This window comes from Semicossyphus pulcher, unplaced genomic scaffold (assembly GCF_022749685.1).
Source record: "Semicossyphus pulcher isolate SPU_LCO1_2020_fin unplaced genomic scaffold, fSemPul1.0.p SCAF_4, whole genome shotgun sequence".
NCBI classification, from domain to species: domain Eukaryota; kingdom Metazoa; phylum Chordata; class Actinopteri; order Labriformes; family Labridae; genus Semicossyphus; species Semicossyphus pulcher.
In genome coordinates, this window is record NW_027211715.1 from 17,059,761 (window position 1) to 17,081,883 (window position 22,123).

The 22,123-nt window shown below is 42.8% G+C and overlaps 1 protein-coding gene across 2 annotated transcripts in view; it reads right to left on the bottom strand.

The window, feature by feature from the left end:
* Positions 1–236: 236 nt before the first annotated feature.
* The window catches only part of tle5 (TLE family member 5, transcriptional modulator), a 41,498-nt gene continuing 19,611 nt past the window's right edge, over positions 237–22,123 (bottom strand). The window contains exons 3-7 of one of the 2 annotated variants that reach the window (XM_069679525.1): positions 18,775–18,838; positions 13,727–13,771; positions 6,078–6,140; positions 5,174–5,248; positions 237–3,751 (exon numbers count right to left, since the gene is read on the bottom strand). In XM_069679525.1, coding sequence (XP_069535626.1) covers positions 3,527–3,751; positions 5,174–5,248; positions 6,078–6,140; positions 13,727–13,771; positions 18,775–18,838 — 472 coding nt within the window. In that variant the 3' untranslated portion in view covers positions 237–3,526. Of the gene's footprint in view, positions 3,755–5,173; positions 5,249–6,077; positions 6,141–13,726; positions 13,772–18,774; positions 18,839–22,123 lie in introns of both variants that reach the window. The other variant, XM_069679524.1, reaches the window with a different exon arrangement.

Genomic DNA, 22,123 nt, shown 5'->3' on the forward strand with positions numbered 1-22,123 from the left:
ACCCTAATTTACTTCACCATCCTGCCTGCTGTAACCAGAGTGAAATAAAGCATACGCTGTGTCTGGGGTAAAAAAAGGCTGTTGCAGATGAATCAAATGTGATTAGTTTTTCAGTCACAGTAAAAGTTGTAATCAGCGAACCATCCATCACAATCAGGAGACAATCTGTACTCACTAATCTGTAGTAAGATATCTTCATTCAAAGACGAAAAGAAGAGCAGGAAAGTTTCTTACGATTTGATTGACTTTATTTGTAAGGCACCAGAAGTCCTTCCTTACTGCAGAACATTTCATATTATTTATAGTAAATGTTACTTTTTTTAATAGTTTCTTTTTTTTGTTTCAATGAAGCTATGATTTCAGACACAAAACATTTTTTTTTCCAAAGTACACACTTTCAGGTTTTACATTATGCACAAAATAAGTATTTAAAAAAAGACCTTTACAAAGCTCAAAACGCTTACAATGCTTCACGCTATGGGGGCAAAGAGTGGGGAAGGTGGGGTGTAGGATGGGAGTAACTGGGATTTAGGAAGGGGAGGGGGAGTCAGAGATGAGGAAAGGGGTCAAAGGTCAAAAGGTCAATGTACTGCAGTTTCCCCCCTGGTGTCACATCAGTTTTGTAACACAATAGCACAAGAATCATCCAGGACAGACAAGAAAAGATGCAGCTATATACACATAAAGCTTTCTATGTATAACTGTATATGGAGGCGAGCGCCTCCAACTACTTTAACAAATACATAGAATTTCATTTGTATGTTTATAACGTCAGCTTTGTAATTCTCATTCTAGCTCATATCGATTAATATTTAAAAAAAAAAAAGTCGAGGAATAAAAAAACAAAAACAAGTGCATTGATCACACAAAGTTTGGACTAAACATTTTTTTTTAAGTGTTTCCACCAGAAAGAAATCAATCTCTGTTCCCCTGCAGACATGCACGGATGTGTGTGTGTGTGTGTGTGTGTGTGCGCGTGTGCCTCACTTCCTCTACACATTCTGCATATCACTACGACATGTACAGTATGTTGCTAGATGCATACAGCATGTGGCTGGATGAGGAGGACGATGTGCTGCCAGCTTAATACACAAGCAGAATAGCGTGTTAGCTTTAGTTGTAGTAGGAACAGAGACTTATGGAGTCATCCACTAATATCACCAAAATAATGTCATCTGAATGTTACTCAGTGACGTCATAACAAAGATCATTTTGAGTCGTGATTTTCCAAAATAAAAGCTTTTTTTTTTTTTTCTGAGCTCTTCTTATCAAATAATTCTCACAGTGCAGCCATACACACAGAGAGATTAGGCTAACAAGTTGTGTGTGTGTGTGTGTGTGTTTGTGTGTATGTTGGGGCTGTCTTTAAATGCACACAGGGGTTCAATTACTACTAGGCGACCTCTGCAGGAATGTATGTTCACATAATAACCTAAAATTTTACGTTTCTTTCAATCAGTAGAAAAAGGACATTTAAAAGGGGCCACTGTGGCTGCTACTTCCCCTGTCAGAGCTCCTCACACACTCACGGGTGTTTTCACTGATGTTATCCTGATCCGACCTCTTCCTGGGACTCTGTGGGTGAGTACAAACTCGGCCTGCCTGACATCTTCCTCACACTTGGAGTGGTAATTAGGACTGGGAAATCAGAGCTTTCCCAGTCTGGGAAACGGGGGAAGCTCTAAAATATCTGAGTGCCTGAAAGCCAAACGAACACGGACGCCTCACGTCAGCCAAAGTTCATCATTAAGTGATTAAACCACAAGTAATTAAAAGGGGCATCAGCAACGCTCTGCTGCTGGAATCAGTCTAAAGATACTGCGATTACACGGTTCATGTTTTAACTATTTGGCGCCCTATGTGAGGAAACTTTCCAAGGCGGTTTTAAGTTAACAGAGTTCTGCTGCTCAATTTAAATGGCAGTAGTAGAAGCCTAAACTGACATGGTAACTGAAAACACCTGAGTAGGTGTGCAGGGCCTGTAAGCCTGAGGGGGAGTGTTTTTACTCATCAGAGCAGCTGTGGAGGACGCTTGTGCGTCATCTGTGTGATGGGCTCTGATTTAATTTCGTTAGGTCATGTAGATGTCCCACTCAATGTTGTCTGTAGGTGTTAATTCGTCTGTATTATGTAGTCTGATATGAAACGGCCTGCATATGTACAGTATTTAAATCTGTATGTACAGAGGGATCAAAAACACGGGTCTACTTCCTGTTTCTGTAAAATAGACCTCAGATCACTTCTCAAGAACGGGATCATGACAGACTTGTCCTGACCGCATGCAGACAATAACGTCTAGCCTCTGTACATTAACTTTGTACACACAGAGTGGATGAATAAGCCTTACCCCCAGTGACACAGCCTGTCATCGCCCTGTCCCTGTTCTGCTCAGCGAGGACACACACTGCCCTCTGCTGTCGACACACAACATGCACACTCTCTCCCCTCTGCGCCTGCTCTTCTCGTATTAGTGCACATTAAAAGATTTAAAAAAAAAAGGTGGTGGGAGGAAGCAGGAGTCAAGTGGCAGCTCTGCTCATTTAGCTGCTGATGAAAATGTTGCCTGTCGGTTAAGGTGCTGGGGGCGGATTTATCTCAGGTACCACACAGGGTCAGGCAAGGATCGGGATTACTGACGATGGTGGGTTTGTTATCTAGTCTGACAGCTCTCAGCATGAAGCCTGCTCTAAGAGGTGCTTTTCCCTTTCACGTATAAATTTGGGATTATACACAAAATCTCTCGTTTGTTGACTTGAGATTTCTTCTCATTACAATGTTTCTGCATTAGAAGCTTTTTGGTAAATGTGTGTTAAGTTACCCTTTAGCCAGGAGATGAGGGCAGTAATTTGGACTCAAAAATATCAACACTACTGGACTCTTTCTTAGGAGAATTAACTTTGAAGGACTCCTGTGTTTTCAGACAAGTTTTACATCCTGCCAAATAATCCCCGTGTTGAACATTTAGCTGGTTTTAACACCTACAGTGCAGTGTGTCACAGATCAGTCCTGCATTACAGGGAACTGTTTAAAATAGATCAAAGAGGTGGGGAGAGTGGGAGGAAGAGAGACACGGCATAAAAAAAAATTTGACTAAGAAACTAAACGGGAATAAGAACAGAGGGACAAAGCGACAGGGAGGCAGGAAGAAACAGAAATAGAAAGTAGCCCTGATAAAAAAAGAGACACAGAAAACGGAGACTTAATCGAATACAGAAAAGAGACAGTGCCTGAAGAAAAGACACAGGACGCACAAGAGAGAGTCACCCTGGAGGGGAGGAGAAAGACAAAAGGCAAGTATAGTATATAAAGAGATCAGGACTAGTCTGACATGAGGAGCAGGTGTCAAAGCTCGCCCAATAATGGGAGTTGGTCAGGGGTCTTTAGCTGGAGCAGTGTTGCGGGATTGAAGCCCATGTTAGCTACGGTCAGAGAGAAGGAGACCAGGGGAGAGGCTGGAGGCCAAAAGGGGAATCAGATGTTGGGATTCAGGTCTCTGGATCAAAACAGAGCTGAATGGGGACACCATCTAATCAGACTTGTCGCCGTCCTCCTCGCGGTGGCTGTCCACTCCGTCACGTGACGCTTTCTCCTCCTTGGCCAGCTGGGCTTGGGAGGCCAGCAGGGAGGAGAGGGAGAAGAGACCGGAGGAGGTGGTGACGGCGGGGAGGGCCGGCTGGCTCAGGCCCAGCGGCAGAGGGGTCATGGGCAGGGCCAGACCCTGGAGCTGAGACAGCTGGTGAGCCTGGAGCTGCTGCTGCACGGAAGACAACCACACACAACTTAGGCACAGCAGGGTGGAAGGAGCACACAAATCACTGCAAAACACTGAGGGGAAATGCAGAATATGCAACGCGCAGACCTGTTATACATCACAAATGATGTTTAATATATAACCCCTGAGGCACAGCGCTAAAGCTGGGGCACAATGGGATAGATGGAACGCACATATCATACATAAAATGCAAGCTTGGTAAGAGATGGAAACTCTGCAGCACACATTACTTATTTATAACAGATGCAGTTTTCAATATATATGAAGCAAAGAAAACAAGGAAGTACGGAGGAGACAGAAAGTTGTCTTACATATGACAGACATGGTTCAAATAAGAAAATATGTATCTAATGGAATTCACCTGCAATTCATTTTAAAGTAAAGACAAATTGTTAGTGTCGAGCACGTGCAAATAATCCTGACGACCTCTCATAAATAGCATCTAACAGCCAAAGTTTGCACAGACTGCTTGTGTCTTTTAAATTTGTTTACTTTGAGTCCCTCAGTTATAAAGTATGGTATTTTTGGCAATCCAAGAGGATACTGATGGGAATCAGATAATAGAAAATGATCCCTGTACTGAAGGGGAACAGGTCCAAGCCTATAAACAGGCCATGTGCAGGGCCAGTATGCTCAGTATATAAAGCATTAGACACAAAGACAAAGGCAAAGCCCCTCTTTGAATCATGCATCACAGTGATGGAGTGGCTAAGCTAGCTAACACTGGACCCATAGGAAAATGATGGAGTGGCTCGTCCAGCTAATACTAAAGCTCTGGTGGAATGATGGAGTAGCTAAGCTAGCTAGTGTAAAGCTTATAATGATAAAGTATAGCTTGCTAACATTAAAGCCACAGAGAGAGATAAAGGATTGTGGTAAGTAGCTAGCATTCAGTTATTTTAGCTAGCTAGATTGGCTTGCTATTCTTATAATCAAAACTGTGCCCATATAGTGGAGCGTGAAGGGAATTATCTAATCCTGTAGCTGAGAGTAAGTGCTGCTTTAACTATATTTCTTTTTTTTTTTAATTAAAATTAAAATTAAGAAAAAAACCATTATATTTTACATTTGAAAAAATAAATTCTTATATCTGGTGGTTACATCCGATGTCATGTCTCGTTCAAAATCGTCAGCTTTGAAAAGTAGAATTTTTAAACCAGGCTAATTGAAGACTTATTTCCCATGATGCCTTGTTTGTACAAAAAAACAGGAGGATTTTATAAACAACTAAATGAATAATTGTAGCTTAGGAAGTAAGGTTAACTTTATTAGTCCAATTTATTTCAAAGCACAGCTGTTCTAAAAATCACAAACAGGCCAATAAAAAAGGCTATTAAAGAACACAATAGAACCATTCATTATGAATAATTGCACTTTTTAGCCATCACAAGACCATCATACCCTTATGATGGAGTTCATCTCTGGGGGGGTGACCTGCTTGGCCCTTTCTATGGCAGCCAGGACCTGCTGCTGGTGCTGGAGACGGTGGATAAAGGGGGGAGGGTGGAGGAGGGAGGGTGAAGACGAGGGAAGGAAAGTGAGAGAGACAATAAAAAGCGAGACAGAAACGAGGGGAGGAGAGTTTGGGGGGAGAGAGGTGGAGAGGTTAGATCAATATCAATAGTCCCAACAGAGACCCGACAACCCTCTCTGGTGATGCAGCCCTCCCTCCGGCCATTCATCTATTCATCCAGTCATATATATACACACGCGCACACACACACACACACACACACACACACACACACACACACACACATGCACACACGCACACAAAAGCCTTGTGTGACACCGGTGAATGGATGGTTGGCTGGTGAGCTGTAATGGGTGGAGGTCGACGCCCTGGTGGGCAGATAAGAGTATGGCTTATCTGAATCACACAACCATTTATTACACTGACACACACAAACACACACATGTATAAAACGGAGAGGGATGGAGGTGGAGGAGGGAGGGAGGAATAAAGGGAAGGAGGGGATTCGAGGAGGATGTCAAAAAAGGAGGGGGAGGGAAAACTGGGAGGACAGATTGAATATGGCAGAGGGGAGTGGGGGGAGGGTGGAATACAGCGAAAGTGAGGTGGAAAAGGAGGAGAGGAAGGGAGTGATGATGAACGACGGGAGGAGAGGGGTGGAGAGGAGAGAGGATGCTGAGCGAGGGGTCATGGAGGTGGAGAGGTAATGAGGCGGGAATGAGGGTGATCTCATTCCAAGATGTTAGGAATAGGCCTGAGGGTCAGAGGGTTAGTGACGTCTTTGTGTCAGTGTGTGTGTGTGTGTGTGTGTGTGTGTGTGTGTGAGCTTACCTCCTGAGACAGGTAGGGGAGGACTTGTGCACAGATCCCGTTCAATCTCTTCACAATCTCAGCCTGTGGAAGGACAGTTTCTTAATTAAACAATAATAATGGAAGTTTATTTTTTTGTTACAAATTCCATTAAAAGAGAAAAACATAAAGTGTGTTAGTGAGTCTCAATAGATTCCACCGCTCTCACCTGTCTGTCGCACTCAATACCAACCTCATTAAGTCCTACTTCAGATGTAACAGTATTGAAAAAAGCAAGGCACAGCCAATGTTTTTTTAGCAAATGTTAACTAGAAAAAGATTGAATTGTTGCTAAATTATTGGGAACTATTTTCAGATGCAGATGAATACACGTTTGTTGTTCTAGTGAGTATTTACAGCATCAGGACGAATCCAAATAAACTACAGTGCCCATGTTCCTGCTGTGCACTGATGTAGCTTATTTATCTGTTGGAAAAGCCCAAAGCTCATCCACACAGGTGTTTTCACTTATGTTGCCTGATTAGGCATCATTTCTTGACATTCTCGGCATGAGTAACATTTGTGCTGTTTTGCTGCCAAATGGAAATGGATAAGAAACCACACCACCTCAGGTTTGGACCAACAATATCTGACCTTTTGTTTTGTTTTTTTAACAGAGAACACTTCATAAAGCACAGGTGTAACTAATAAAATGTATTAGGGTTGAATTTCATGGCCTTTTGATTACAGTAGCTGTGTCTCAATTCAGGGGCTGCATCCTTTCAAGGACGTAGTCCACAGAGCATGAGTCATTCGTATCCTGCGTAGACCGCTAAGGCCGAACTCTCCGGAGCATCACCTGTCTGCATCACTAGCTGTTCCCACCCTTACCCTTGCGTCACCAAACGCTGCTCCTGTTGCCTAGCAACAGGTAGTTAGCGGACTAACTAGCAAACATTATTCACGTCACGCAAATCAAGCTATTGTTTTAAAAGATCTATTTCAAGGTCCCTTTCGTTATTTTTAACATTTGTATCGCTAGGTATTCAACTGAGGTGAAACCAAAAAATTGTACATTTTAAAGTGTATTCCTTGGCTGTTTAAGAGTCCGGCATCTCGTTTGAATTGGTGCGCAATAAATGTCGGGATACGTTGGGCCTCGAAGGATGCACCCATTGAATCTTTCGTGATCTGGGAAAAGGATTTGTCGGCAGCATCTGAAGAGCCTTCGAAATGGGACGGCCTTCAACGCGCTGCTGCGACGCTATCAGCCTCAAATACGTCCTTTGAAGGACGCAGCCCCTGAATTGGGACACAGCTAGTATCTAGAGATACTCTGGTGACATTATGTACGTCCTGATTGGAGCTCCGATTAGACAGGGCGACTGAAAACAGCTGTGTAGTGCTTGGACAACAATGGAGGTCTTTGGCACAGAGGGAGAAACTCTATGAGGGTGTTTATCAGTCTCCTGATATGCTATATTTTCTCCCTATCAACAAATTCCATGAAAAGAACCAAAACCAACAAAGGGATTAAAGCCCTCTCTCATCGGTATGAGAAACATCTACTATGACCTTCCCAAACTGAGACATAGTATCTTGCTTCACCCACTCACACATCAGACATATCACACTCCCTTTATTCCCCTCATTAATCAGGTTACTTCTACTTAATACTCCCCGTTCTCAAAACTCTTGGACACACATTTTTACGCATGTACACACTCACAAACACACAGCGTAACAATCACCCATGCCAGCAAACACACACGCACACACACACCCTTTCCTCTCCCTCATCATGCACATTCCCAATCTTTCTCACATACAGGTCTATTATCACATTTGGTTGGTAATCATCCAATCCGTCTGAGATATGCAAAGCAGCAGTAATTGTGTTAGAGCGTAATTCGTGGCACGATGAGGAGCGAGGGGCCCTCCTAACAGTCATTAGGCATGCAGAGCACAGCTCCCCATCAAGCGCTTCACTCCTATCCGCTCATCGTTACACATACACACTCCCTGACATCTCTGAAATGTCTCTCTAAAATGTCTCTGCGGGACTCGCTACATGCTAACTATGGCTCTTCCTCTTTTCAGTGCCCTTTATGTCGCCTTTTTTCCCCCAACCAAGCTTCTGTCTCTTCTTTTATCCGCGCTCTCTATTATCCCCCTCTCTGTGTCTCTCCCTCAGCTTCTTTCTAGCTTTCCACAAGTGCTATTGGAGCACACATTCACTGACAAGAGCATTGAATGTGTGCAAATAAACGCACATAATATAAGACTTGGCAAGACGCTGGACAAACACATCAAGGATCTGCAACAGGATGAATTCATTGCTGTTGGAAATGTCTCTGCTGCATTTTGCCAATTTCAATAAGCTTTATCTGTAGACGCAAAAAGGAAAGCAAACACGGAGACAAAAATGTGTTCGATTGATTTAAAATGTGTTTTAAGGAAGCACGGACGGCAGCATAAACAAATGTAACATTTCACAGACTTCCTCAGGGCGTCCTGCCTTTGTTCTGAACGAGTGTCTTGTGCTACTGCTTCCTGCCAGGAACACAACAGGACATGATACTCGTGCATCGTTTTTTAGATACCTAAAATAGATTCAAGCAGCAACACTAAACATACATCACAGTCACACATAGTGACCGCAAACCATCTGAAAATAACCAGGAGAAAAAATCAAGCGCATTTACTTAAGTTCTCTTCTCTATGCAATTGGTGGGTACCTGTTTCTGCATTGAGTGTTCACACTGATCAGCCATAACATTATGACCACCTGCCTCATATTGTGTAGGTCCCCCAAAACAGCCCTGACCTGTTGAGGCATGGACTCCACTAGACCTCTGAAGGTGTGCTGAGCTCTTTGGCACCAAGACATTAGCAGCAGATCCCTTAAGACCTGCAAGTTGTGAGGTTGGGCCTCCATGGATCGGACTTGTTTGTCCAGCACATCCCACAGATGCTCGATTGGATTGATATCTGGGGAGTTTGGAGGCCAAGTCGACACCAAACCATTCCTGAACCATGTTTGCAGTGTGGCAGGGCGCATTATCCTACTGAAAGAGGCCACCACCATTAGGGAATACTGTTTCACTTGGTCTACAACAATGTTTAGGTAGGTGGTACGCGTCAAAGGACAAACAAAACATTGGTCTTACAAACAAGAAGAATCCATGACTTAAAGATATTAAGTTTACTATCAAATAAGACAAAGAAGAGATGCATGCACTGTGAAGAAGTTAGGATGTCAGTAAAGAAAAGCTGTGTTGGAAATTGGCTCTTCTGTTTAGTACGAGCGATGACGACTGCTTGTCGAGACAATGTACATTTTTTAGACACACAATGAAATGCCAACACTATATATAATGGAAAAAAACATACACACAAGAGTTCTGCAGTGACAAGGACACACATTCAAGACTAAACGCAGAGGAAACAGAACAATAGAAAGACAAAGAAGACTCAGCAACAATATGGCTTCATTCAACAAACTCCCAGTTCAATACACAACTCAACCTTGCTTCTTCACATGAAGACAAAACAGAGAGAAAACAGAGAGACAAGAGAGCGAACAGAGCGAGTGGAGAGGCATTTTTTGAATTGAGTAGGACATAGTGATCAAGAGGGAGCAATTGAATGTGTGAGAGTGCGAGAGAGAAAGAAAGAGAGGGAAATAGAGACAGAGGTGGAGAGGGAGGAGGAGGAGGAGTATGAGAGGAGGAGGAGGGACTGGCGGTGCACAATGGGCCTAGACATGAATGCTCCTCGACACTCGTTTCCACACATCCCCTTCAATTTCAACTCTCTAATAGAACTAGCGACTCTCCGCACCCACTCACACTGCGCACAAAGACAGCACGCACACACACGAAACACAGAAATGCTTATGAACACGTGCCACCAACACACACACACGCGCACACGCGGGCGAGCATATGCACTGATAGACGGGGACACGTGCACACTCGCAGACACAAAAATGTTCGTGCAGGCGCGCTAAATCCACACAAACACAAAGATTGCAGACAGCCAAAAGGAAAGTACATGAGCATACATCACACACACACGCACACACTTCTTTACACACACATATGAAACAAAACGCACACCCACTCGCACACACAACAGCAATCGTGACTGTGAATTTCATCCCTGTCAGATAAAGGAAAGGGGTGAGATGAGCTGCACACATACGGCTCAGCATCTGTGTGTGCGCTTGCTCGCCTGTTACAGTCTGTGTGTGTGTGTGTGTGTGTGTGAGTTTGTGTGGGTGCGTATATGCGAAGGTCTTTAAATTATCGAAGCTGCTACTTCTCTGTGTGTGTGTGTGTGCGTGTGTCATTTGTCAAAGCACACTCGCTTCTCCCAATATGACTGTCAGTGCGCGCCGTCAATCATAAGACAGTGTGCGGTTGTGTGTGTTTGTGTGTGTGGACGGGCAGCGCCAGACGAGGTCACCGATAAGGGCTGGCCCTTTAGAGGCCCATCGCTCTCTCCCTCCTACAGGCTGAGCATAAATTACTCCCCCAGCTTCAGCCGCGCAAACTGATGTATGGATACCTGCTCTCAGCCCTCCGCTGCCTGAACGACGGCTTCCTTTTCTTGCTCAAAATGGCAAACTGATTGTGACTGCACCGACTTAAAAGGGTTTGGAAATTTGGAAGGATGCCGCTTATATTTTCTGCTCTGTTGTAGAAGTTATCACAATATTAGTTAGGAACAGAGTTTATGGTAGACTTTTATTTTTGATGACCAATTTAATATTACAGAATCGGACATATGCTTTGAATAGCAAAATATGCCTAGGCATTTATGTCGAATAAAATAACTTTAAAATAAGCGACATGAAGAATCCAATATACTGCAGGTCTAAAAAAAAAAAAAAAAAGAAAAAAATAGCCTCCTCGGTCCAAATTCCCGTTTGTCAAATTACCATTTAGGTCAGTTTGCTAGCAGCTTCTCAGGGCTGTTTTTATCCGGTTCTGGAGTGAGAATCCACACTCTGTAGCCACACTCGACACGGGAATTGTGCTGGCAATCTTCGCCAGCTTTTCCTGGTCGGGGTAGATTTCCCTGAAATCCTGGATAACAGTTTCCCAGGCCGTGTGGAGATTCAACCCGCCGTAGCCACGCAGCGCTGTCATCAGCCGCACTGCATCTCACTGTTTACCGAGATGCAAATGATGCGTCGCACTGTTATCCACAGCCGCCTATCTATCAGTCAATGTTTTAACAGCGGAGGCAAAACCAGGCTGTATAAGTTTATAGCATCCAAGTTGTCTTGGCAACCTGTCTAAAGTAACACAGTTGCCTATTTAAAACATCATTATTTTATATTATCTATTTATTTATTTGGCATATTTTCCCACTGGACATTTTGGCCGTTGATATCTTTGTCTGTCGCACACCTACACGTGACACTGGTGAATCGTCTTCGCATCAATTCTCGACATTGTGTGAAATCACTAAATGCCATTATGAAATGCACTTCCTCATACACCTTTCCACACTCAATATTAACATGGAGTACTGTAGGGCTGCACGATATCAGGAAAAACAGACATGAGCATTAATCCCCTGCGATATGTATACTGCAATATAAGAATATTCAGTTTTTCACCAGATATATGCCGTGTGTTTTTCATGCACATGCACAAATGTACAGTCCATCATTGGGACTCTTTGAAAGTCTATCCTCTTCTAACAACCAAAACAACCTCCCACATTTGGTTCAGGCTGCCAGCAACTCTGACAAAGGCATCAACAAGTATAGAGAGAGAACAGGTGGGTAAACAACACGTGTCTTAATAAACTTTACAGATGGTCTTGTGTGTCACAGTTTTGTCATTCACTTGTACCACTTCTACCATTTCTCACAGTGTTCCAAAGCTCTCTTAATCTGCGTCGTGCAATACAAACAGGCCTCCTGGTGCAGCTGAGGAGTTTAAAGTCTGAAGCAAAAAATAGATTTATCGATATCTACTTTGCAACTTTTGTGTGTGTTATGTTGGATCAGCCTCATGACACTAAGTGTTCAAGACATGAGCTTTGCTAGTCAACTCACACACAACTCTAGGTCATATGTGTCCTGCAGGTGTAGCCGAAAAAAAAGTCCTGGTACACATCCCACAGAACATCTGCTCTGCAATTTGGCGACAAATGCAGCCACATGGCTAACCAGCAAATGGCCGTGGTGCCGTGCATCACGGCAATACAGGCACTGAAAAGTTGCCTGGTATAACTGAACTCCTGCCTAAAGCATCCAGGTAACATTATCCATAACAATAGCCGCTTGACTTGCAGGTTTACAAGCAGGTGACAGAGAAATCTGCATACACAGCAGTCATTGTGCTCGAGTGAAGGGCTGCACTTCAAATGTAATTATCTGGCTGACTTTTTTCTGTGTAGTTGTTGAAAACAAGAACCTTGTGTGTTTTTCTTTTGTATCAAGCAGCTAAAAAGTTTGAGTAACTTAGCCTCATGTCCTACAATGGGACTCTTGCACATGCTCACATTACGATGTTGATGCTGAAACAATATATCTTTAGGCCTGAGACCACAGCATACAGGATGAGCTGGAACTAAAAAGCTAAGCCCCCTGCGCTTCAATTTTACACACAGCCTCAGGTGGCATCATTCAAATGTCTCTCTGCACTCCCGAAGTGATGGGAGATTATCTCTGCAATTCACACCTGCCAATCAGTGAGCTGCAGGTGTACAGCGGAGGAAAGGGGTTGGGAATGCGCAGCTGTGTCTGCATCAACAGAGTAACAAAGCGTGAGGAGTTACTTTGAGCGTTCAAGGTTCTGGAAGCGAATGCCTTTCTGTTTTTTTTTGTGCATAGACGATGACAGTTGATTGGCAGCTGGAAAACATCCAAGGTTTTTATGGCCATGAAACTCCCCCTCATTGAATCATCAGCATGAACAACAAGCAAGTGTGATGAGGGACTGTGATGAAGGATAGGTAGACCTTCAGTCTTTGTCCAATCAAAGAGATAAAAAAATGTCACTTCAGTATTTAAGAATACTGTTAATTAATTAAACAAATGTAGTTTGATACTCATTTGGTCATGATAAGTTAACCCCTGGTTTCTCCGCAGCACGTCAAAGAGAATACTGATGGTGGAGAGTGAAGCGATACTGCTCACTGTCAGAACCAAGTTCAGTGAAAAAGCAATGTCTTGCCCTTTAATTATCTTTGGCCTTTCTTGAGCAGCAGCATCATGGGTACTGTAGTATTTACTGCCTTAATTAATCCCTTCTGTTTTGTTGACTTCACATGCTGCATACAAGATGCATGCATAATTTAAATCTCAGGCATACTGGTGCACAGAAATATGCAGCATTTTGCTTTTTCTCTTGTATTTTATGGAACATTTAACTGTCAAGTACAAGGACTTCAGATCAACAGCCATTTTTAACCACAGAAACCTATAACGCAAAGATTCCATAGGTTGCAATGGTCATTTTTCTGACCTAGCTTCGCAGATACACATGACCCCTCAGGCTGAATCCAGACTATTCAGCAAACAAAAAATGCATCTTTCTTTGTGCTGTTTTTTTTTTTTCACAAATCATGGTTATAGAACATTTTCTAATGTTGTGCTATAAAACACATATGACATTTATATGTGATGAAAACAGGGGACTTTTTTTCTGATAGAGAAGATAACTCACCTGTTTGTGCATCTCAATATTGAGTCCATAGGACATCTCGTAATACTGGAGAGGAGAAAATAAAAAGTGTAAGATACAACATCACTAACAACAGATGTGCTATCACTTCATTATACACCACTGACAAAAAAAATGTCATAATTAGCAATTAAAAAAACAACGTGATATCTCAGTTGATGAACATAGTCTTATTTCCCGGGCCTCCCCTCTGGATCTGTAGCAGAGAGCTATGTTTGTAGGAAACTAGTTTGTGGACATCTGAAGGTAAGATCATGGTAAAAAAAAAAGACAAGGTTGGAAATTAACAACATTATCCTTCCACACAAAGTAGACCCTGAACCCAACATGACACATCTTTGACATCTTAATCCCTCCAAAGATCTCAGATTTTGATCTGCTAATGTATTCCTACCGCCAACACGCCTGCACGCACACACACACATAGAGAAGAGACACGTTTACAAAGAGGAAAAGGAACTGAAAGAGAAAAGGAGAGACAACAGAGAAAGAGTCTCTGTTGTGAGCGAGCGTGTGTGTGTTTGTGTGTGTGTGTTCAGTGTTAATGAGAGGGCCACCCTCTAGGCGTCAACCCTGTTAATCACCCACTCTGTCTGCAGGGGGACTGGCTCTGTCACTGGAAAACAAACAACACACAGATCCCTCACACAGAAATGTGCACACAAGCACGCACGCACACACACATTTCTGTCTCGTGCTTTGTTGCACACACACGCACACATCATTGTTGTTTTCTGTTGAGTCTCACGCTGACACAACCTTGTAAGTGAATGCAGGTGCACGCACAGACACACCACACACACACACACACACACACACACACACACACACACACCTTTTTCAGTAACTGCTCAGGCCCACGCGGAAGCTCCCTAAAGTAATTACAGCGCTGGGGAAATGGAGGTGCTGCCGCTGGCCGGGGGAGTGGGGCAACCTGATATGCTATTAGAGCAATGTGTGTGTGTGTGTGTGTGTGTGTGTGTTGGGGGAGGGGGGGGTGTACAAGGCCAGACCTGCTACTTATGGAGTGGAAGGGCGATTGAAAGCCTGCATGTGCATGGTCTGCTTTTGTGTGTGTGTGTGTTTCACATGCATGTGCATAATGGGTGTGTATGTGTGTGAGCATGTGTGTGTGTGTGCGTGTGTGTTTGTGTAAGAGTGAAGCAAGTGAAGGAGGGACACGCTATATTGCAGCAATACTTCAATTTTATTGCAACATATGGGATGAACCTGAAGAAGGTTTCAATTGAGGAAAATAGCTTTCTATTGAACATGAAAATACAGAGGCTTGATCAAAGCAAGCGTCCTTTCATAATTTAAATAAATCTGGATTACACTAATGTTTATACTTCTAGGTCAAAGTATCACATTCGCAATCGAGGCTAAAACATAAAAAATAAGTTTTGATAAAAAGCAGCGTGGAAAACTTTAGCGTGAAATTGCTGCAGGCAGCTGAGATTTTAAAAGCCGACTTTTCCACCAGTTTTTATTTTCTATCACCGTATAATCTGGAATATAAATTGCAATCCTGCTAGCTACTGGTGCGGTAGTTGAGCTCAGTGGACGGTAACGTCTATAGTTGGGAGGATGGCGGCTGCACTGGCGATCATGACGAAGCTTTAGTTAGATCACATCGCCATCGTCTGGGTAGAATACCGTAACACAGTAAAATACCTCTCTGCATTTTATACTGGTATATTGGTCACAGCCCACCTTTGTGTGTCTTATACACCGAATTTTACAGTAGTTACATTTTTCTGTATATATAAAGAGAGATGTCAGAGATTTCAGTTGCAGTAGTTTTTCCCGAGGGTGGCGCAACAGAGCAAAAAGTGTTGCCTTTGTTTTTTTGCAAGCTATTGCGACTTGGTGCTAGAGGGACAGCTGACATTAGACAGTTGGGTGTATCAAGTTGACGTATTTCACAATTTCAGGGGGACTTTACCTTTATAGATTTTGCATATTGCTCTGTCTAAAATGGTTGGCTCCCACTTTGTATTCTGTTCAGTTCGCTTGATGACGGCGTGTAGTTTATGTTAAACAAAGCTACTCAGCAGGCTGCATGATTGGTCTGCTTCGACGGCTTTGACTTTTTTCTGACACGTTTCATTAGCAGTGTTTGCTGCTAGGTAAGCTAGGTAAGCTAGCATTTCCAATACCAGTATTGTGACAATTCTACTTTACATGTATGTGGCTTTGTTTTTTGTCCCCGTGTTTCGATTAAATACATACACCCATGAGTCCACATTGGAATCACAGTGTTTCCTTATCAAAGAGACACGTTAGAAAAAAACTACTTCTTGGGCAAAAATAAAACAGCTGCAGGAACAGTACACTTTGCGGTGCACTACAAACACCAATGAAGAGCCTTCATCAACTCTCTCTTTCTTTGTGATGATAATATCAGCCTGTTGACTAACACACATCCTGCCGGACATTTAGCCGACCATCAAAGAAATCCTGTAAACTTGGGTAATTGTGGAAGCTTTAAATTGCTTAATTTAACAATTAACTTCATCTGGATCATTTAAGGTAATTAGCTTTAGCTGTAGAGAATATATTTAATAGTCAATGTCAGCAGCTGGATATTATTTTCATTTTAACATCATAGGTATTAGCATGTTGTGCTTTTCTGTCAGAATGTGTTTTTATGTGTGTGTACCCCTGTTATCAGCCAATGCCTGAGCGCGTGTGTGTGTGTGATTATATGCACTCATGCCTTTCTGCAATAAACACAGAGGAAGTGTGTATGTGTGTGCGTGTGTGTGCCTGCTGGCTGGCTGATGGTGGAGAGAGCAGTGCGGCGGCACAGATTAGATGAGATTAAAGCCAGTCAGAGGATCAATTAGAGGCAAAACATCAGACGGCTACACAGCCACGGCCAGCAACAATGAGATTAGCCCTGAGGTGGAGCAGAGAGCGGGCGTGCACATAAGTGTGTGCATGTGAACGTGTATGTGTGGAGAGGCAGAGAGCTGGTTTAGAAGGAGAGGAAATGAAGGGGGTTGTGCAGAGAGAAATAACACAAAGGATGTGAATAAACAAAGAAAATGTCAATTTTTTTCAGTGATGGTCTCACAGCTTTAACTGACGGTGGGTTTGGGGGTCGATTCACATAAGAATCAGCAATTCTGAATCAATTCACACATTTCAGATATTGATTCTTAGACTAAATCTATTACTTTTTAGGTTCTTCCTGCTCTGTTGATGGACCAGACAAAGATCAAATTTAGTCCCTTTAAATCAAACAATGAAATGTCTTCTAAAAATCTTTAGAAACATTATTTTGGGTACATGTTTGACAACACTATGGTTAAGGTTTGATTAGATTGATTAGATTGATTTAAGTACCAAATAGACTTGTTTAAGTGGATGATCAGTGTTATGTTTCCAAGAGATCGATCTCGGAACCCATTGGCTGTAGTCTGACAACGATATAGCTCTGGGAGCTACGCCGAATATATTGGGCATGTCCGGTTTAGCCAGCAGTTAGCGATAAACGACTTCCAGCCAAGACTTCCTGTTTTGGCGCTGCATTGTTTACAGTTAGTAACTTGAGAAGCAACTGTGTGTTCAGATCAAAAGTTAAGCAAATTTTCCCCCCCAGGTATGTCAGCAAAATAATCACTGTAATTTCTTGGTTCATTAAATCCCCCAGAGGAGCGCCCGTTCATCTGTTTCTGGTGAGTCTCGGTTTCACTGTAAATAGTCAGTTACACAGAGGCTGCACCCTGGCTTACATCAGCGGTATGAACCTGAAAAAGAAACCAATTTTCTTGAGATTAACTTTAGGTCTTAAGTTTGCTGAATTTACAACATCATGATTCAGATAAGTAAAAAGTTCTGTACAAAGTCTGTCCTCAAGAGGAGAAGAAAACAACTTTTAAAATGCTTGTTTGTGGATCGGAGGTCTGACCAATACTTTCTGTCGCATTCGTGGAAGTCAGGAAAGTGCTTTCGTGACACAGCGTCAAGGGAATTTGTCTCAAGTTGTATATTTGATCAGGAGCAGATTGTTAGCTGAACTTGCTGCAGACGTCTGTTTATAGAGATTAATAAGAAGCTAAATCATCATCAGATAGCCGATGATGAAAGCCGGGATGTCATTACGGCGCATTATGTTCCGCCTGCTTTTGCTCTCCACACAGACTGTTCATTTATACGCTTGCTAAAGGGCTTTGTGAGTAAAATATTGTTTTAATGCATTTGTAAAAAAGGGACGGCTGCAGTCATTTTGTTGGTGAGTGTTGCACACTTACTCCATAAAATGATATTAACTTCTGTTTCTATTTAAAAAATGGAGACATTCCCGGCTGTGGTGGTCGACAGTGATTTACTCTTTAATTTCATTCCTCTCACACAGGCCAAAGACTGTAACTAATTCATTTTGCAAATAATTGTTTTGAACATTTTCCAACAAAAAGGCTGCACACTCCCACACACTTTTCTAACAGGCAGAAAGCGCTAAAGGACAGTTGGTTGTGTTTCTCATTGCAATTCATCAAACTAAGACAATTAATGAAGGGTTTGCCACAAAGTGAACTGAAGTAGGAGCCTGAAAACAGTGCCCCCTTTTTGTGTTCATTTATCAGTGAGTAGAAATTTTGATTGAATTTGATTTGATTGAATCGTTAGATTTTTCATCTCCATTTGGTTCTGTTTAAAAACATGTATTACGGCCGAACAGCTCGTGTTTCCTGCCCAGATGGTCTAGTGTTTAGCAGTTACTGTGTTCTAAGATCTCAGCAATTTCCTTGTTTTGTAAAATGTTTCTGAGTATTTAGAACAGATGGCCAAAGCAATGAAAATAAGAGCGAGGTTGTAATAAACTAAAGTTACCTATTATGAGGGAAATTTTAAAATGATAATCAAGAAAAGAGACATGAGAGAACAACACGACTACAAAAGGGATGATTGTGGCGCAGCGGGATGGAAAGAGAAAGAGTATTCATTAAGAGAGAGGGGGAGTTTACACAACAAACACATATTACATTGGTCAAACAAACTGTGGCACACACAGCTTTACTCACCATGATATAATGGCGCTGCATCTCTGACTTCTCACTGGCCAACTTGTCACACTCCAGCTTCAAACTGCAAAAGGAGAGAGAGAGGAGAGGAGCACTGAGTCAGACCTTGTTAGTCAGCTTGACAGCCCTCTCTCTAAAGTGCTGACACCAGGTGACTTCTTCCCCCTTCATCATCATTACCTCCACTTTCACCAACGGCACTGTCATCACTTTCATCCTCACTTCAGCCCTCATCACTGCCTCCATCTTCGTCATCATCAGCACCACCTCCATTGTCATCATCTCCGTTACCATTACTATCTTTATCATCATCATCATCACAACCTCCATCAATGGCATCATCGCTGCTGCCGTCGTCCTCACCTTTCTGTAGTCGCTGCCAGCGTTTGACAAGGTGTCGATTGAGAGGAGGAGGTCAAAGTCGTACTGAACTCTTACAGAAATGTCTTCTGCATCAGAGAGGAGCAGTGCAGTGATAGAGTCTAAATATAGTGTTGGAGCTTTCCCCTGCGACCCAGTCTGTGCAGCATCTATTAGCTGAAATCATGTCAGTGTTGATGTCACGCGAGGCGACAGGACAAAGGAGGACGTGTCAACAAGTCACCCTGATCGTCGAATGAAAGAGACAGAGGGGGGAAAAAAAAGGAAGAGTTCCCCTCGATGCCTTTGATTGAAGCAGCCAGTTACAACGTGTCGTCTCAGGAGGCATCATCCGATGTGAGGACTGGATAAGGCTCAGATCAAATAAAGATATGCACAGGCACACGGTGGATAGTTTCAGATTTAGGATAAGTCTGAAACCTGTTTGATGGGGTGTGTATATTTATGCTGGGATGTTCTTCTCAGCTGTCTGCAGGAATGACAGCTCGATTACAGAGAGCGCTGGATGAATCTTTCAATGCTGTTAGTTTTAAATGGCAGGCGGAACACAGTGTTACACAGGGCCAAATATGTGAGCTCACTCAAACACAGTATTGTGATTCCTCTATAATTACCACAGCAGCTGGAGTTTGTTTGTTTTATTACTTACAGACATTAGAACATTGGAACATAAGTTTCCTAAGTTTAGAACATTTTTGAAATTCATTTTATATGGCATTTAAAGGAACATATCCTGATCAAAGATAACTCCAGGATTTCTTACAATGGTGCATGAGGCCTGGCTAGCTTCTTCTGAGCAGTGTCAATTTCGTTAACGAATATAAAGACGAAAAATGTTCGTCAGCGACCATGACCAAGACAAGAGGTTGGCGAGCTAAAAATAGATCTTTGATGATAAAAACTTTGACAGCTGGTATGTTTTGTTTTTGTTAATGAGATGAGACTGGACTGAAACATTTGTGGTGTTCTGTCAGACATTCATAATGCATATTTTCCCCCACTTTGCGTTTAAGCTGTCTGTCAAAATACAAGTAATTAATTCCTGTACATGGCTATCCCGGTTGGAGATAACGACAATGTCAACCCAGGCTTTCTACTTCAGGCTCTGCCCTCATTGTTCTTTTACTGTACGAATGATCTGCTGAAATTAAAAGTGTTAATTTAACTTTAGTAAACAGGTAAAAACAAGATGAGGGAGACTGGAGAGGGGGGCTTTTTACTGACCAAACTGGACGAAAACTATAAAGGGTAAAAGTGACTAAAATGTTCATCTGAAGTCTAACACTAAATGTAAAACAGCTGCCAATATCAGCACTGCTTCTAAAGTACTTCTACCATTAGAGAATGAGTCTATAAAGGTTTAAGGACAATAACCTAGTTTACAAACTGTTCTTGCTTTTCATATCTGTGCAGAAAAAGAGCACACAGAAATTAGATAATGAGAATAAATGATCCAAAATCAATCTGACCGCTCTCATGGTGCTCCCCAAAAACACTAATTATTCACCAAGTGAGGAAGTTAAAAGCCTTTAATGAGCCCTCTGATGTCACTGTGATCAATTAACTTCACTGAAGTCCCCGGAGAAGCTTTTATTCCGTCTAAACGTGTGGCCTTGTGCAATTATGCTAACTTGAATGATGTTTAATTGCAAAACAAAGTCAAATTAAAGTAAAAATGTGATTTTAACAATCTCACAGCTTGCTGTAACTATTCTGCAAGTGGTATTAAACTAAATGGGATCTTACAAAGTGGGGACATCCTTGTTTTTAAGATGTCATTACTGTGCTGTTGCCGCACTGCACATGCCAGATATGATTGGGCAAAAATAAATGGATCAAGTGTTTTTTGACAAATGTATATATCATACAGAGTCTTGGATTCTAGAGGCTATCCCAGCTAATGCTAACACCAGCTAATGCTAGTACACCACGAAGGATTTTACGTGTACCACAAAAACACTTCACATCTTAAAGTTAACATTTTTAAATTAACTCTGCATCTACATCTGTATATGGATCATAATTCAATAATTTAAGGGAGGATTGGGAAGAGAAAACAGGTGACAGGTGCACAAGGCCCTGAGGTCCAACATATTCAGAGACAGTCAGAGAAAGTCCACCTTACAGGATGATCACAGAAGCTTATGACATGGCACGCAACAGATATCCAAACTGCTCAGCAGTCACAGGGGGATGTGGGATGCTTCTTTGTTGGGGGTGATGGGCAGTTTTATTCTGCCTCCAATCCTGTGTGTGTATGAGCAGCCTCCACTTATCCAAAACGTTCCCCTTCCCTCCTACATAAAACCCTTCCTGCTATCCCCGTGTACATGCGTAGGCTGTGTGGTGGGTTGTCATGACGACAGGGCTCCCTGCTGCCAGCCTACCTGGGATTGGCTTTGTGCCTCCTCTGATTGGTGCTCAGCAGCCCCCGGGCCTGCACCGCTGCTCTCAAACGACACTTTGATGGAGTTTTATTGCCGATTCTTCCGTCTCTAAATCGCTCCTGCTGTCATCTTTATTTTGATTTATGTATTCCCTGATCTATTTATGCATGTGAGCGAGGGGAGGAGAGGTGGCAGAGGAGGAGGAGGGCGGCGGGGAGAGGAAGACAGCGACAGCTACAATGCTTGCTAGTATACCCCGGGGAACGCCTGCGGTACATTTGCCTTTTAAAGGCTTCAGCTACAGACAAGCACATCGCAGCAGCAGAGTGCTACAAAGCCTCGTCTGTAGCTCCCAAGCCCGCCACCCCGTCCCAGCCCCCCCTACTGAGTCAATAGACACTGTATGCATGTTCTGTATGCTCAGACAAAAAAGGTATTCTTTCAACTGCGCCCTGGCTCTCTGAAGAGGGTTAAACGGTGATGCTCACCGTTGTGGGAATTACAAAAACCAAAGGCGAGGAGGAAAACGCGCAGGGTGTTACTGCTGCTTCAGATTCCTCTGCAAACAAGAGCGATCAGAC